At 55.8% G+C, this 17,816-nt stretch overlaps 1 protein-coding gene across 1 annotated transcript in view; it reads right to left on the reverse strand.

Moving 5' to 3' along the window:
* The window catches only part of SCN4A (sodium voltage-gated channel alpha subunit 4), a 47,442-nt gene extending 29,864 nt beyond the window's left edge, over positions 1–17,578 (reverse strand). The window contains exons 1-6 of the mRNA XM_032985086.2: positions 17,460–17,578; positions 4,126–4,427; positions 3,686–3,812; positions 2,659–2,755; positions 1,818–1,946; positions 1,581–1,672 (exon numbers count right to left, since the gene is read on the reverse strand). Of these exons, the coding sequence (XP_032840977.2) occupies positions 1,581–1,672; positions 1,818–1,946; positions 2,659–2,755; positions 3,686–3,812; positions 4,126–4,389 (709 nt within the window). The 5' untranslated portion in view covers positions 4,390–4,427; positions 17,460–17,578. The remainder of the gene's footprint in view (positions 1–1,580; positions 1,673–1,817; positions 1,947–2,658; positions 2,756–3,685; positions 3,813–4,125; positions 4,428–17,459) is intronic.
* Positions 17,579–17,816: the final 238 nt, after the last annotated feature.

A 17,816-nucleotide genomic window follows, 5' to 3' on the forward strand; every position in this document is an offset into this window, starting at 1 on the left:
GTCCCCACACATAGCTGGGCACCACAGGCTCCTCCCCCAAAAACTTGTTGCCCTCGGACCAGTGCCAGCCAAGCCTCCCCATGCCAGCCTTAACCTGGGTATCGCAACCCAAAGGCCACCCCAACCTGGCATCTATGAATTCCTTTTGGCTTTATGTTTTCCCCAAATGCCAAAACTTGGCCTTTTTTTTTTTGCCCAAACCACTAGAGTAGACCAGTTTGCTGTGGCACATGGAAAAGCTGTTTGCTAGCCCAGCTGGAAGCAATGCTGATCATTGCTCTTAGCTCCAGAAAAGCCTCTGTGATCCAACACCCCCACATGCTGATGTCCTGTGGGTGGTTGGGAGCCCAGCCAGACCGTCTAGCCTGCTCCTGTCAAGCTGGAGAAACCCCAGTGCACTCAAGTGAAGGTGATGAAGCGACATCTGCATTAAGCATTGGGATTAACTCATCTCTCCCCCCACATTGTTGCTGTTTCTTCTGCAGGGGATGCTTGCCCGCTTATCCTCGGTGGGCTTTAGACATGGAGGATGTCGTTCCCATCATCCAAAGTCTACATGGATGGTGGGTGATGCCAGGACATCCTGACGTTGATCTTAAAAAAAGCAGCTCTGAGCACAGAGCTTTCTCACGTGGAGGAAATTCTCCAAAGACCCATGATTTTTAGCCATGTCCTCATGCCAGTTCCCCTCCTCCCCAAACTATTTAGGTAAAACCCTGTTCTCCAAGGGCTTGTCTATGTTGGGAAATTGCTGAGGACAGCCATTCTAAAACAGCTTATTTTTGCAATTGCTATTTCTGCAGAGCCTCTTGGGGGGATGTTATTCCAGAAAGAAACAGCAGTTTATGTTTTGCTAAATGTAATTTTTAGCCTGTTTGATGGAGGCAAAAAACATTCAAATATGGACGCTAAAGATCAGGAAATTGCAGGGACACAAGAATTTATCTATCACAAGAAATTACCATTTTCATTTCAGACTCACACTTCTTCAAGAGATCTGACCTATCATTTCTGTGAGCTTGCACTAGGTGGTACCAAAGCAGGGTATTGAAATGGTATCAGATTTGGGAAACAACCGTCAGAGGTATTTGATAATGTGCTCCTAACACCACAGGCTGGATGTTTGGGGTGATGTTAAACACTCACTCTGTGGTTCTTGCACTAATACCCATTAAATATCTCAACCCTAGCACCAGAGCTGTCAGCAGTGGGGAAAAAACTGAGTTTATGGCTCCAAGGACCAAGAAAAGCACATTGGTTAATTGACCCCATAAACACGACATGAACACAAGCCCACTTAAAGCATCTCCAAGGAGCCCTAAAACCACCACGTCTGGCTCATCAGGGGCTTTCCTTGGCCAAACAACCAAGTGAGCGCAGTTAATTTCAAGATGTAAAATCAGCAGGACCTGACCCAAAAGCTGAATTATGTGGAAAATTATTTATAAGTATCGAATACCTTATTTCCTCTGTTTTCTCTTAGAGCTGTCAAAAGAACAAGGAATTGCTGTGAACTGTGGGAAAACATGAGCTCAAGGAAGGGGAAGATATGGCGAGGAGACCCCTTCTTTAAGTCCCACCTGGTATCACGGTGATGGTTTTCAAGGCACGGAGGACACGGAAGGTCCTGAGAGCAGAGATGTTCCCCAGGTCCACGAACTCGGTAATGTAGCTGCAGGAGAGGAGAGGAAAGGTTTTCAAAGGGCTCTGCCAGGCACCCACCCCCCTGTTTCTCAGCCCTCCTCCCCAGGGTCCCCCCCACCCGAGATGCAGTGGCCAGATCTCCTGTCCTCCCCGCATCATCCCACCAAACTCACGCCATGGAGATGACCATGAAGTCCAGCCAGTTCCACGGGTCACGCAGGAATGTGAAGCTGTCGATGCAGAAGCCTCTCGACAGTATCTTGATGAGGGACTCGAAGGTGTATATCCCGGTGAAGGTGTATCTGAAATGGGAATTGGTGACTCAGGAGTTGCTCGCTCAGGTCCAAGGGCCAGCTCAGGGTGAGGTTTTGTCCACTCCTGTCAGTGGGATCATCTTGGGAAGCTGAGCTGGGGGCTCACAGCTGCGGGATGCCGGGTTCTTGGGCTGCTTTGATACTGGGGAAGGTTTTCACCCCGTCTCATAAGGCGAACTGGGACATCTTGAGGTACCCATCCCTTTGGTCACTATTCTGCAACAATCTATTTTGATCTATTCTGATCCCTGCTGATGTCTCAACACCATCACACTCTCTGTAAAACCCTGCTGAGACCTGACTGGACAGAAACACAGCAGAAAATGCTGGATTTTCCCCTTCTCACCTGGGGCTGGTTGTGTCCCCTCCTTGGACTGGTGGATCTGCTCAGCCTCTCCAGACTACCACTGCTGTCTCAACCCGACCCAGCCTGCTCTGCCATGATCTCCTGTCACAGGGACCCCACCAGATTTTGGGCAGCTCTGGAACACTCCCACTCTTTTGCAATGCCTAGTGCAGAGCACAGACATCCCTTCTGAAATCAAGAGGGTCACCAGCATCTCCCAGTGATAATCTTCCTCCTCAGAAGGGGGCCTGGATCCCAGCACTCATCCCTCAGCCTTGGTCCTGTCCCTCCTAAGGATGACCAAGCTGGGATGGGCCTCATGGCTGGGGGAGGTTAGGGGGGGCAGGGACTTACTCCACGTTCTTGGACCATGACGGGGGGTTGTTCATCGTCATAAACACGCAGTTGGTTAAAATTGTGATCATGATGATCATGCTGAATAATTTAAAATCTGGTCAAGGAGAAATGCTGTGACTGTTGCTTAGATTCCCCCCTTCATGTGGTTGTGAAGCCAAGCACCTCATCCTCTTGTCCTGCCTCCCACCTTGGCCCCATGCCCCAACCCACTCCTTCTGCAGCTCTTTCCCAGCTCAGTCCTGTGCTCACACTTTCCTCTTAGTCCGTCTGCTCCCATGCATGGTCCTGGCCCTTGCCCTCCCTTTCTGTTCCCCTCCCCACCTCCATGGTGCTGGCTCTGCCTCCCTTCTTGTCCCCTGTGCTCCTTCCTCTCCATCACCCCAGGATACAGCTTTCCCCACTTGTCTGATCCCTCTGCCACAAACTCCACCTCTTTTTCCTCCTACCTCTCGGCCATCAACCCCTCCTGCCACTAGAGCTCTACTGGGATAATTTCCCACCCATCCTAGTGCCCCTCTTGCTCTTCAGGTCCTTTCCTGTCCTTCCATCTCTGCTTGTCTCACACCGAAACCCTCAGCACTGCCCAAGTTGCCTCCTTCCTTGTACCCCAATGTCCTGCTTCCTCTGCCTTTCCTCTCCCAAAGCATCCTGTGAGCTCCCCAATTCACCCACTTCCCAGCTGGAACAAGTTCCCCTGACCTGTAATATTTTCCTTCCTTTTCAAGTCTCTCCAGACCTCAGAGACCTTGCACCTCTTCCCAGGAAGCTCCACCACTTAGGTTTCTTCCCTTCTCCAACCAAGACTGAGCTCTTGGTGTCACCAAGGTGCCCAAAGCCTTCAGACACCCACTCCTGGGGAAGGGACCAAAGCACCGGGGTGTCTGGGTCCTGGCCATGGCGGGGGACAGCCCAGGAGATTTGCTCACCACACCATCATGAAACACTTCTCTCAGCCCTCTCCCAAGGCAGTTTGCACTCTGAGCATCAGGGTTTGACCTGGCAATTGAGCAGCATTGCAGAGGACAAGGATATGAATGGATAAGCACTTTGATGGCTCCTCTGCGGATGGGGTGGAAGGGCCCCAGCAGGTAGAGGGCAGGGGTTGCCGAGAAGCGGAAGATGGACTTTCCTTTGTTGAGGACTATGAATGTCTGTGGAGAAAAGAGAGAAGGGAGATGGGTTATCCCTTCTGCACACCCCCAAAACACCCACGGATCAAGTGCTGCTATTAGAGGTAAGATCCCTCTGTGTGCTTTGGATCTCCAAAGGCTGGGGACTTTGCCAAGGAACAGATGCTCTACTTTGGAAGAGCAACCACAGCGGTCTGGGGCTGTGGATCACCAAGATGGGCTCAGATGACACTCTGGGGCATGGTGGAAAGAAGAGGAGGTCCATGCTTTGATCTTTTTCTTGGGACTTACATCTAATGCCAAGTTTACCCGCGGGCTGAGCTCTGCCCCTCACCTTCTTGTCCTTGTAGAAAGGGTCCAGGTCTTCCAGGGGGGTCCCGATGAGCTCCAGCGGTGGGTCACCATAGATGAGGGGCAGATTCTTGCCAGCTTCCAGGCTGCTGCTGGGCTTGATCTCCTCTTCCTCGGGCAGCTCCACTTGCTGCCGCTTTACCTTGAGCGCCTCTGCCTCGGCGATGCGCTGCTCGATGGCAGCCAGCGAGGCGGGGGTGAAGGGGCGGAGGTGCTCGGGGCCCGGGATGTGCGGCAGGCCGGCCATCCTCTCATTCTGCTCCCGGGACGCCTGCGCCCAGCCTGCTGGGGAGAGGGGGGGCAGAGAAGGAAATGCCACCTGATGCCTTTTTGGGGCGTTTTTGCTCAGCCCTTGAAGCCGTGCGATGGCAGGCTCTCGGCGGGTTTTTGCGAACAGGTTTATTGCAGAAATATTGAGCTCGTGAGAAAGATTATTGTACATGGATCACTTGCAGACCGAGCATGTCACGTGCTCCTTCTCCTCCCAGACCCCCATTCAGCCTCTGATCAAAAAACACCATCAGGTTGAGCACCATATGAGCTGAGCAGTTGGTGTCCCTGGCACCAGCTGGCTGTTGTTAGACATGCAATTTCACAACCTAGACAGGGTTGTTCAACAAAACAAAACACCTTTGGCATCAGCAGCACTGCTCCAGCTGTCTCCGCTTTGCAGTATGTTGCAAGGCATCAGCAGCTTTCTTCCTGCACCTTGTGCAAGCAACGTGCGGTTCTCGGAGCAAGAGGTTCCTCAGCCAGAGGAGCTCAGTTCTGCAGGGTCAGTGGCCATTTCAGGGCACCCATCCATAGGAAACACAAGTAACCTGCAGTGCCAGATAGCTCTTCTCATGAAAGCAAGGGGTTAAAGTCTTAACGTGAGCCAAAAAGCAACTCAATGATGGCACTTTCTAATGTTACAGAGATCGGGATGACTCCCTGGACAGGAATAGGATGGGCCATTTGGGAGAGATAAGGGTGGCTCCACTGAGCAGCAGAACAACGAAAAGGGTTGGAGAGAGCAAAGTGGGGACCGGACGGGTGGTTGCACCTGGAGGAACAGGCTGCCATGCCCCACGTGAGGCCAAAACGCCTGGCAGAGGCTTCCTAGACACCAGAAAGGTTCTTCCTTTGAGTCACCTTGCCTCAGCTTCGCCTCGATATCTGTTTGACCCATAAACACCAGCTTATGTCAGAGATGAGCCCAAAATAACACTTGATCCCGTTTTGCAGGGGGACAGGGATAGATGCACCTCTGGGCCTCACCATCCCCAAAATAAGCATCCCCCTGGCAAGCAGCGACCCCCCCATGCACCAAAACTTTATGTGATGCTGCTGAGCACCTGCCCCTGAAAAAGCTTTAGGATCAACACTCCTCACAGCCCCAGCCCTGTCCTGCTGAGAGCTGGAAGCCTTCAACCTTTTGTAATTAAGGAGAACTGGACATTTATAGCCTTGGTGGGAAGAGAGACTCTGGGTGTGTAATGGTATCGACGTTCCTATGGTGATTATAAAACCAAGTGATAAAAGCAATGGCAAAGGGAGGTATTGATTTTGAGCAATGCAGGATAACTGCATTTTAGAAACCACCATGCTCCCTCACTACTCCTGATGAATTGAAATTCAGTGTGCAAAATGGATTTTTTCTGTCAGGAGCAGGCAATCCCTACAGGAGCACAGTGCTGTGTGGGTATTCCTGCTCACCCCACATCGCATCCAGCCCCAGGGATGAAACAGAGACCATCCCCTGGCTGCAACACCTCTTGGGCAGAGACCACCTTCATCACGGTGTTTGAACAGCCCCTTCGTGGCTACAGTGCCAGGGCTTTGGTGCACGTTCAAAATGCAGCTGGCAGAGGGATGGAAGCAACTTGCTGCCTTTTGGAACAGGGCAATCTTTAAACAAATCAGGCATCAAAAGCACTAATTTTTGTATTTAAACCTGTTTTAGAAGAGGGAGAGTTTTGTCCTTGATGGACAGGGTTATCTAATAGGATAAACTCGGTCACACCACTGCAAAGTGGAGTCCAATACTGCCCACAGCCCACCTCAGGGGCCCAAAGTGCTGCAAACCAGAGAGCTGGGAGCAGCTACCCCAGAGGGGCACAGCCCCATCTCCCTGCCCAGCCCACTGGAGCCCGAAGGTGGAACTTCATCAAAGCAAGCAGAAAAGGCAATTTTGCCACCACACGTCTCTGCAAGGGGATGGTGCCCACGGCACCAGGGTCAACAGGGCATCACTGTTCCTTCTTCTCATCCAGAGTTATTCTGGATTTACACCCGTTTCACGCTTTACTTGAGCAACTCTGGAGCCCTACCCTTTGCATTCCCTTGATACCAGTGACCTCAAGGCTCCAGCCAAAAACACAGGGCTGCATCTGGCTCTATCGCCCTGAGTCCCACTGGGGATACACTGAAGCATGCTCAAGCAGGACCCACAGCACCCATGGGGGCACCAACCCACCCCATCTCCTGGGGACTCTGGGGACTCTCAGGAGCTTGTTGGTCTAGGCAGCCTCAATTTCCCTGGAAATAGGGTTTTGCAGAGCTGTTAGGGCAGGCCTGCGTTACGGGCCCTGCCAGCTCTGTAGGGCTCCAGCCCCTTCAGCAGCACACCGCTCTCCAAGACTTCGGTGCATGGGGTGCTGCATGGCCCACGTCTTCCCTGGAGCCTCCAGCTGGGTGCTGGGTGCTGCCCCTCGAACCCCCCAGCAATGCCCCGTCCCCGCTCGCTGCGCCCAGCCCGTGGTGCCGGCGGAGGTGGCTGTGCCTCCAGCTGCCACCAGCGATCACCGCAGGAGTCGGGTTTCTGCAGCCCCATGACTCTGCTCATTCCTCCCCCGGCAGGAGCAAGCACAGGAGGGGGAAGCTCGACTGAGGAGCACCAGCTTTGCTTTCGGCTTGTGCCTCCTCTTCCTCTCGCTGGGCTGAAGCCATCGTGCCATGCCACGCTGACCCAGCTGCCAGTGGAGCCGCCCCGGCAGCCCCAGGAGGAGATGCTGGGGGTTGGCAGCGCTGCCCAGGGCTGAGCAGGGCATCCTCAAAGGGGGATGTTGCCCTGGGCATGGAAATGTTTGGTGGCTTTTTGGGGGGGGGGTGGGGGGGTTTGTCAGCATCTAGTCCTGCTCTTGGCCCTTTCTGGCCACCCAGAGATAGTGGGATGACTCCAGGGAGCAGGATCAGGACTTCAGCCTATGTCCAGATCCCGCAGACAGCAGCCCTGGAGCCATCAGCATCTCTGGTCGCTCGCTGCTTCCCAAAAAAGAAGGAGCCAAGAGCCAACCACAGGCTCTGTGGAGGGCTCAGCCCAGCAGCCCTCTTCCCCAGTGAGCCCAGTTCCCACACCAGTCTGTGTGGGACACAGTGCGGGGTAGACAGCTGGGCCCCACCACCCCAAGTGAAGTGGCTCACCCTGGGACCAGTCACCCCCAGCCACTGGGATGGGGTGAACAGCCCCTCTGCTCCTGGCCTGGCACATCCTGGCACATTTATAGCAGCTGCTATAAATAACTGAGATCAAACTCTTTGCGCCTCCGATAGGTAAAAGCAGTTTGGGTGCAGCAACAGGTGCTGCCCCAGGCACAAATCACCCCCGTGGCCCCACGGGGCTCAGCCCCACCTCTCCCCCAGACCTGGGTCCCCCCAGAGTTCCTTATTAATGGCAGACTCTTGTTCCATCAACTTTTCTACTAAGAAACCAGTCACTTAAAACGTCTCTACAAAGCTCTGATCTATTTATTGCTGCCTTCAATTCTGGACTTCCAGCTCAGCTGGATAATTCCTTTTTACTGCGACACACTTGAGCTGCTGCTTTTGGACACACTGCCCATGTCTGATTCCATGGCATGCCATGGATGAGCATCTCACCCCCCCCAGTTCAGCATCAGCAATTACCAGCAGGCAACTGGGAGCAGCTCCCTGCTCAGAAGCACATGGCTTTCACTGTGATAGAAATTCAGCTGTCTCTGATATTTTTGTTACTCTGAGACTGCACGAATGAATCAGCCTCCAAAATAACAGGAGTGGTTTGGAAACTACCAGAGATGCTGTGCAATAGGTCCTGTAAATCACAGCAGACAGAAGGGTGACAGGGTCCTGTCTGAGACTGCTTGGAGACCATCCCATCCAGAACTGGCACTTCATCCCTGCACAGAAAATAACCTCCTGAGGGCTGAGGAAGAGGAGGAAGGACTTCCTTGGCTGCTGTGTGCAGACATGTGGCTGTGGGGTACACAGGGTGGCTGGGGGCCTCCTCCTGTCCTGCTGACCCATGCAGGTGCTGGGCTCAGCCCATCACCCAGGCTCCAGGGCTCTGCTCCTTCTGCCCTGCCACATCGCTCTGGGAGAGGATCTGCAAACCCAGAGAGTCCCCCAGGCCTTTGGTTAGCTCCAGCTTGGTAAGCCCAGAGAGATGCACTTGTTGTCCCACCATACTTAGGGCTGGGTTAACAAAACCAGCTATGACTGGGGCGTCTCAAGTGAAGCACGCTGCTCTCAGAGATGTCAGCTCTCCAGATACTCAGGACACAGCAGTGGGACCCTCTGAGTATCTGCAGTGTTGCAGCAAGACCACTGAAAACATCTCGAGGAGCTGCCCTTGCTCATCTGCGAGCCTGCCCTCAAGATTCATCCTCTTAACAGGAGACGCTCTGGAAAGCCCCCGGAAGAGACCGATACGGACACACGTCCAAGAGAGAAAACAACCTGAATGGTCATCAGCAAGTGTAAATCAGCTTCACTCACCAAGTAACAGCAGGGCCAGGTGATGCTCAGCCAAGTGCTCGCGGTGCACAGCACAGGGGGACTCCCTGCAGCAGGGATTAGCATGGAAACAAGGAGCTTGTGCACCAAAGCCAGCAAGCAGCCAGCTCTGGGAGAGCTGGTGCCAGGGAGCCCAGGGCTGGCCCGCATCCTTGTAGCTCCAAAAAGTTAACACAGGGGGAGGTAAGCCAGCACCCAGCAGCTCAGGAGCTCTGGAAACCGGACCCTGTCGCGCACACAACCCAAACCCGGCCCAGCACGCAGAAAGCACGATCCTGTAGCACCCCCTCCTTGCTACCTTCACCCCAAATCCTCCTGGGACACACGACTTCCACCCAAACCAGCACCCGGAGGGTGACTGCACCCAGGACGACCCAACCCTCTCCATCCCTGGCTTATGAGGACACGCAGGGTGGGGCGGGATGGTGCAATGGGACCAGCTGGAACCACGGGGTTTGGGGATGAGTCACAGCTCAGTGGTGGGTTCTCAGGCACGTGCGCCCCAAGTGCTGCTACAAACACCATCCATCCCCCACGCTGCCGACCCCCGGGGCAGCTCTCACCCGCCCAGGAGGACCCCTGGGCCGTGCCATGGGTCTCACTCTCCCAGCCCTGCCACATGCCCCATGAAGCCCCCCACAGCAGGTCCCCCCTCCACCCCTGCATGCCATAAATAGGTTTTAAAAAGAACAAAATCACATGGGCTAGGGGAACTTGTAGTTCGTTCACACCCAGCCCAAGGGCACGGACACTCGGTGTGGTCAGGACAGCATTTATACTTCCACGGAAGACAGGGAGCTTTGTGGGGCTGATTAAATACCAAAGTCCTTATGCCCTCTGCATTTCCCAGCCCTGTATGCCTGACCGCTCAGCCCCAGTGATGGGACCGTGGGGGGAAAGCAGAAGGTGCAGGGCCAAATCCTGTCACTGCACCCAGCAGGGCAGAGGGACCCCAAAAACTCCAAACCCCACCGGGTGCAGGCTGTGCCGCAGGAGGCAATGTCAGACCTGTGCTCCACTGCCATCCACTGCCACTGGTTTTGTTTTAGCTTCAGGATATTTGCACTTTTTTTTGTGATTTTTTTTTTTTTTTTTTTTTTTTTGGTGATGATTGAGTGTACAGGGTGTGAAGTCTAACAGTAGCAGAAAAAAGCTTTCTGGCATGTTCCTAGGCATATGACAGCTTGAAAAAGTCCTATGGGGTGTTTACTTCCTTCTGTATTTTCCCTGAGTTTTTAATAAAATAGGGGAAATTGAAAAAATCTAACGAGAAATGGGTTTTTTTCTGCACACAAATAGCACAAGGGGAAGAGAGATTTGCTTTAAGTCATGCACATGGGTGATTTAACGTTGTGCTGAGCAGGGCCTGGAGCTGCATTAGCATTTTCAAGATTATACGAGTTTCTAGCAGTAACTAGGATAAACACCCTTCAGTTGTTCCAGACAAAATTAGCCATTTTATAAACAAGTTTATGTCCCTTTCTGTAACATGATAATGTACTACTTAAGAGTCTGATGTTTACTATCCCCAGATATGCAGAAACTACATTACAAACACTATCTGAAAAGATATGTAAAGTCTCCAAAATTTTCTTCTGCAAAAGAATGCCTCTTATGACGCTGTGTGGGATGCTGTATCTCCACCACCACAGTGATTCTAAGCCACGAGAAACTCACTGTGTTTTTCGGCTGCCCTGTTTTAAAGGCAGGTGGTTCTAAGTTTTCATGAAAAGCAAGAAACACCAATAAGAAAATTAAAAGATGGACACCCCAATCCTTTTCTCACACTAGTTTCAAACAGTGATGGGCGTGGAAGACTTAGAAAGTGAGAAAAATTTTTTTTTTTTAATTTTCCAGCATTATCATTTGGATTTTTGAGTTTTTTAAGTGCTCGGCTGGGAAGTCCCATGAGCTATGCTGCCCAAACCCCAGCCTCTTGCCCGCCAAGCCTGGCGAGCACCACTGGCTCCCGTTAGGGATATGTTCCCCGTGCCGACTCCTGTCACCACCATGGTTTTTCACCCTCCTCTGGGTGTGTTTTGTTCCTGTGTCTGGAGTGTGGCCCAAGCCAACTGCACGGGCAGGAATGTGGGATGCCTCCAGGCAGCATCCCTCATCCTGGGGAGCTGGGTGAAGCTGTGCTGCCTGCAGATTGCCCGACACCCAGGGAAAGGGATGGGCTCTTGAAAGCCCTTGGAAAGCAATGCCAGAGCAAGCCCAGCGCCGGTGGGTGCCTTTCCCCTTCTGGGCTGCGGGGAGGGACTGAGATGCTGCAGCAAGTTCATGCTCTTCAGGTGCCGTCGTGGTCCCCCAGGTTGGTCCAGACCAGCCGAGGTCACCCACTGCGTGTCACCCTCAGGTCACCCACAGCCACAGCGATGCTGGCACGGCTGCGTGGGCCAAATGCAAAAGTGGATGCTTGATTTTAAGCACACGGATGAGTTCACTGCTATGGGAATGATGCTGCTGTGCTGCTTTCTGCCTGCCAGATGCTGCTTTTCTTGGGCAGAACAAGAGGAGAGCTCCAAACGCTCTCCAGCCCCTTTCCTGGCAGCAGCCAACCCACCCCCTGCCTTGCCATGCGCTTCGGGACAAAGACACCCACGAGTCGAGGGCTGTGCCAGGGCTCAGGGGATTTACACGGAGGAGAGGGAGGGCATGAGGCACAATCCTGTGTTTCACGGCGCGTTGCAGCAGCACCTGCAGCCGGGCCCCCGCCGCGACGGGTGCTCTGCACGTGCCAAACGAGATGCTGCTCCCCGGCCCCAGCTCCTCGCAAAGAGGCAGCTGAGCCCGTGTCATCGCTGGCCTCCTTCGGAGAGCCAAATCCTTATTGCTGAACATGCTAAGGGGCCATCAGTGTCCCCCCCGGGACACAAACTAAACCCACAAAGAGACGTGCCCTGCAGAGATGCCTCCACTCCTGCCACCAGCATCATAAGCTGCGTGGAAATTAATTTCATACAATTCACCGATTGCTGTTGTCCTGAATTCACTCGAACCCTGGCGCTTCAGTGCTTGTTTGCCCGCAGCCGTACCAAGGGTACCTCGATGTGCTGGAAGGTGGGGGTGGTGTACATAGGCTGGAAGCTGTGAAGTCCTCAGATACTCTCCAGGGCCACAGATGGAAATAGGAGGTTGCAACATCCTGCAGCAACGCACTAACCCCCTCCTGCCTGGAGCCGGGGGATGCAGTGTGGGGGGGTACCACCCCATCCCCACCTCCTTTCCATCCCGCTCTCCCTACTGACCCCCAGGAGGGGATTTCTGGAAGAGGGACACTGGAGTGGATGGCTGCTTGGGTTTATTTCTGGGGGGGGTTTGGCTGCGGTGGAGGCTCGAGCAGTTGGGGAAGGGTTAAAGTGGGGACCCTGAGCTTGCCCACTGCCCACTGCCTGCACTCGAGTGTCATCCAAAGCTCCCGCTCCTCCCTGCCAGCAGCTCTCATATCAGGCTTGGAAAAGATCTGAGAGGTGCTGGGAAGGCAGCGAGGGGACAGTGTGGGGGAAGGGAGGATGGTGTGGGGACGTAATGACCTGCTACCCCCTCATGGGGTCCCCTAGACTCGAGGGGCATGGGGGGCAAAGATGCAGCCACCTCCGAGGGATGCCAGGAGGGACACAGCCCCACCCACTCCTGGAGGGATCACCCACGAGCAGCTCTGGGATCAGGTCCCAGACCTGATGCTCCCATGGGATTTGCAATGCTGGGGCCCCTGCAGCACCCCGGGGCTGGAGGATGCCCGTTTTCCTGTCACAGCCTCTGTACCCCAAAACCCCGTACCAGACACCCTGCAAACCGGGACCAACACGGGGCACCTGCAGCCATGACAGCCCTCCCCATGCCCAGCTCCAGGCGCTGAGCCCCGCACCTCCCCTCTTGCCTTCCAGCCCCAAGGGATCTCATTCAAAATCCACTTGGATCTGGAGAAGGGGGACTCGAAGATGAAATGTTCCCAAGGGCTGTATAAATAACCAAGGAGGGAGGCAGCTGGACAGACAGACAAGCACAGAGGCTGAGCACCTTTCTCGCATCCCTGGAGCTATAGCTGGGATATTTGACCTCGTAACTCCCCAAAGCATCCACCACGTTCCCTTGTTTCATCCTCTCCATATAAATGACCTCGTCAGTCCAACCTACTGAACACAGGAATGAGGTCGGGTGGCTTGTCATTATCTGCTGCCGCTCGGTCTCCTACCCCCAAATCCAGCAAGTTTCCCCAAGTGAAGTTGGAGCTGCCCAGTGGCTCCACAGGGTCTTTTTGCCCTGAATGATGCTTCCTGGACCTTTATGTACACACCAGAAAGCAGAAAATGCTATTTAAATATTAGCACAACCAAGTCAAGGCAGGACTGTGTGTTCTTTAACAACTTCCCGTAAATATGCCCTTTTCCTCTTGAACTGTTACGACATCAGGCATTTTCCTAGCCAGGACTAGAGGAGACAGCTCCAGCACCCACACCATCGATTCATCACCTCTGTGTGCAGGATTTCCTGGGTATAACAGGCCCGACTGGGGGGTCCCACTGTCCCCAGGGTTTTATGGAATTGTTGCCCCCTCGCTGATATCCGCTGTTAAACCTTTTGCAGTGCGTTCCCCTCGCTGCGTGCCCAGGCTGATCCCCCACATCTCTATCAGCAGCGGTGTGATCAGGGGAGGAAAAGTTTGTGTTTATCTGCAAACTTCACTCTGCAACTCGCCACCGGCTCCAGGGAGCGAGAGAGAAGCGATGCAGGATCTGGCCAAGAGGGCCGGTTGCTGCTGCGAGGGATGGGGGGACCAGGGTGGCTGATTGCCTCTGGGTAAACCCTGAAATGGCACTGGGGGGGGTGCACAGCGGTCCCTGCACCTGCAGCGAGTGACAGGGAGCTTTGCCCAGCCCCGTGCGCCCGCCGCAGGCACATGGGGGGATTCAGCACCCCAAAACTGAGCCGGATCCCAGCCTGGCATTGCCTGTTTCTCTGCTGCCTGTGGGGAGCGTCCAAGCCCTGAACCCCACATTGGGCTCACCCCGCCTCCCTGGCACCCCAAAGCCACTGGCTGTGCGTGCGCACCCCGCAGCCCCTGCGTGCAAACGGGGAAACGATGGCCTCGACCTCCGCGTCACCCCGTCACGGCCATTTCGGCACGGCAGAGGGGTCCCACCTCCCCCCCTCTCCCCATGGGGGTCCCTCCCTGCTCCCCCACGGGGGACCCGGGCTCTGCGGGGACAGGCGCCTTCCTGAAAGGAGACACTGCAAAGCACCCCACAGACCTTTCCTGCAACCTTGGCTTGGCCAAGCTGCGGTTTATATTTAGATCTCCAGGAGGAGAAGCCAGAAGAAAGGCGACTTGTGACTTTTAAGCCCTGCCTGTAGCTCCCTTCCTCCGGGTGGGAAGGTGGCTCCAAAACTGGTTGCCCGTCACATCCCCCGCCGTCCCCTCTCATCCCCGTGGCAGGTCCGTGGCCACCAAGGCTCTGGTGGCTGCTGACACCCTCGTCCCTGTGCCCTGCCTGCACTTTCACGGACACTTTCTCCCCCTGTCCCGGGCTGTTTCCCACGCAGGGGGGGTCCGGCAGGTGCCTACAGCCTTAAACACTTCCCCATCAACCGCGGGGGCTGTCCTGCTCCCATCCACCTCCAGCAAAGCCCCCGGCGTTGTTTGCAACACTCCGGGCACAGTGAGAAAGACAAACACGGGGACATCCAAGACCCCGTAGACCCTGCCCGGTGGCCTGGCATCAACCCAGGGCTGAGCCCAGTACTTACAGTTGGGTGGAGAGGGCAAAATCCTAAGGAGAGACTTTTTAGGGCCAGAATTTACCGCTCCTTACACTCCCGGAGGCTTTAACTCAGCAAGTGCCTGTTGGCAGAGCAGCTGCTGCTGCTGTCAGATGGTCATGAGTGAAACCTGAGGACACGCAGGGTCCTTCAGGTAGCCTCGGCCCCGTCTCAGCTGTGGCATTCGTCCCCCGCCGCGCCAATCATGGGGCTGGCAGCGCCTGCAACCCCTGCGGCCGCATCGCCCAGCGCCCCCGGGGGTCCTGCGTGCCCGGACCCCCCCCCTGCACCACAGCCACCCCGGCCATGCTCCGAGCCGGGGAAGCGGTCACGGTGGTGGAACAGGGTGTCCCAGATGTTGAGGTGGCTTCGGGCTGGCTTTGGCACCAAATGGGACGCGGGGAGGTGGAGGGGAGGTGGGAAGGGACCCTGCCAGCACCTCCTCATCTATCTCTCCCAGAAGTGACATGCAGTTGGAAAGAGCAGCGGGACAACTGCAAGGGTTGGGGGGGGAATCGGTGCCAACCCCGCTGCCAACATCGTCTCCGAGCCCGTGGCTCTTTGGGAGCGTTATTCCCGTTGTGCAGCACCCAGCACCGGCCACAGCTCCTCCTCTTGCTTGCAAGCAAGGGGCATCTGACATTTTTGCTTTGTTCCCCCCTAATTTTGCACCAGCACCACGTTTCTTTGCACGCCAGGAGCATCCAAAAGCCAGGATGGCCAACAGCCGTGCGGGGTCACCCCGCTTTGACCCTGGCACATCTCACCCCACATCCCTTGCCACGCAACCTGCCTGGGGGGGACGCCCGTGGGTCTGAGCCAGGCCAGGGTGGCACGGGATGGTGCAAAAGGGAGGCTTGCTGTGTGGTTGTCTTCCCTCTTGTCCCTCCTGACCAGGTCTTTCGGCACTCTGTGCATGCCCAGGGACTTGCATGGGTGTGTAGGATGCACAGAGAACATCCAGGCTTGGGAGGAGAGCATAGAGGGGTGCCCAGCTTGCAGAATTTACCCCTTTTAGGGTGCACAAGGCTGTGTTGGGGGTGGAACAACCACCTCAACACTCAGCCTGGTCAGAAAGGACTCATGTCTCTCCAACACTGCCAGATCCGTGCAACTCTTCTGCTGCTTGTCCAGTCCCAAAGTACCCTGTAGAACCATTCCCATGCTGGTGTGGGCTTTAATGGAACTGGAGCACCTGCCCCCCCTGGCCTGGCATCCCTTGCTGGTGCATTCCCATAGCAATTTGCCTTTCCCTGACTCCAGCCCCTCACCCATGGGGCTCCTTGTGCTTGCTGGCATCCCATGCAATCAATAAAAAAAGGGCCAAGACTGTGAACCTGAGCATCCAGGGAGCTGAGAAGTGAAGTTCCTTGGCTCAATTTTGCTTTTCACTCCGTAATTTTCCTTTTCTGTTCAAGACTGTGTAAATAAGGCAGCCCAGGAGACCGGGTTCAGCTCTGGGGGGAGAGGTTGTGCAGCATGGGACAGAGGATTAGCTCCATTCAGGAGATGCTGAGGGTGTGATTTGGGAAGCATAACTTAGATTTCTTCAATTAAAAACCGACCCCAGGGCTCTTTTTGCTGACTTGGAGCCCAGGCCAGGCTCGAAGTGGCTAAAGCCAAAGGAGAGAGTGAAGGGCCCCCCGTTAGCTCCCAGGGGATTGCTACAGCCAGGGCAGAGACACTGGGAGTCCACTGGGGTCTCAGCAGTGAAGTAACAGCCTGTACCCATGGGCAAAGAGCATCCCCTGCGCATCTGGCAGATGGTGGCTTTGGCTGATGAGGAGGGCAGGGACAGGGACATCCTCCTGCTATGGCTGTGGGGACTTTCCATGTGCTCTGTTGGTCACAGCAGGAAATTCAGAGGGTGCTCGGTGGGTCCCATCAGCTGCCAGCTGCCCCAAACCCAGCCTTGTCACCGCCGGGAAGCCTGTGTAAGCTGCACCATTTTTTTTTTGGCTTTCACTGTAGCCTAGAGCAAACCTGGGGTGAAGCACATGGAGGTGGAAACCCTGGGATGTGGCTCCTGCCCTTCTGAAGCCGGAGGGCAGCCCAAGGTGCCCAGCCAGGCACTGGGCTGGCACGAGGGCACAGCTCTGCCTGAAAAAACAGCTAAATCCTGACTGGAACGGGAGCTTGGGGTACCCCAGGGGTACTCGCAACACTAATTTGCGTGCAAAACCCATAGCCTTAGTGTGACGGGGGGGATAAAGGCAATGCTTGGCGCACCCTGGGGCGTTTGGGGTGCCTTGGCTTGCACCCTCCCCCGGAGCCGCTGGTGCTGGGTGCAGCCAGAGCATTGCCCTGCTGTGGGGCTGGCGGCATCCCCCGCGGCTCTGCGGGGCTGAGCTCTGGCTGATCTCTGCGCGGGGGCAGAGGCAGAGCTGCCCGCACAGAGCAGGGGGGAAGCAAGCTGGCCCGGCGAGCTGGGGCGTGGGGAAGGGACATTTGTAGGGTGGACTCCCCGAACCGCAGAGCTGGGCACAGCCCGGAGCAGGGATGAAGGAGCGAGTGCGGGCGCTGGCATCAGCAGCACCCTTGGCACCCAGGCAGGGTGGGCTGGCAGCCCCCGGAGGAGCAGGAGCTACAGGCAGGGAAAGAAGCAACAGGCAAAGGCACAGCTCTCCCAGCCCTGAGCTTTATTCCCATCCCCGAGCCTTATTCCCATCCCCGATTAACCCTCACCTGGCCAGGGCTGCAGAGGGATACCCTGGGGGGTCCCAGCTCTTCCTGAAGCCCTGGGACATGTGAAGGGCTGGGTGTAACCCCCCCCCCCCCAAAGCAGCGTGGCCCCCTTACCTTACTCCTTGTGTGCTCTCAGGGCCCTGGGTAGAGTCATTGGGTGCTGGCACCCAGGGCCAGCAGCCGGCAGCCCCCAGGACGTGCCGGGGTCCCTCCACGCCGGCTGAGCCTGTGGCCAGGGCGGTCTGTGTGGGGACACTGTGTGCTCCAGGGCTGACACCCTGGATCCGATGTCAGTGCCCGTGGTGGTGTTGCGGGGCCGCAGTGCCACCCACCGGCTCCAGGCAAAACACCCCCCCCCCCTTCTCCCAGACACCCCTCTGCCCGTGGGGGGGACGACAGGGGACCCCCAGGACTGGGTGGGAAGCGGCGATGCCAGGCTGCTGTGGCACCCTGCGCCACGCTGGAGGGGAG

This window comes from Tyto alba, unplaced genomic scaffold, assembly GCF_018691265.1.
Source record: "Tyto alba isolate M040663 unplaced genomic scaffold, T.alba_DEE_v4.0 Super-Scaffold_12, whole genome shotgun sequence".
NCBI classification, from domain to species: Eukaryota; Metazoa; Chordata; class Aves; order Strigiformes; family Tytonidae; genus Tyto; species Tyto alba.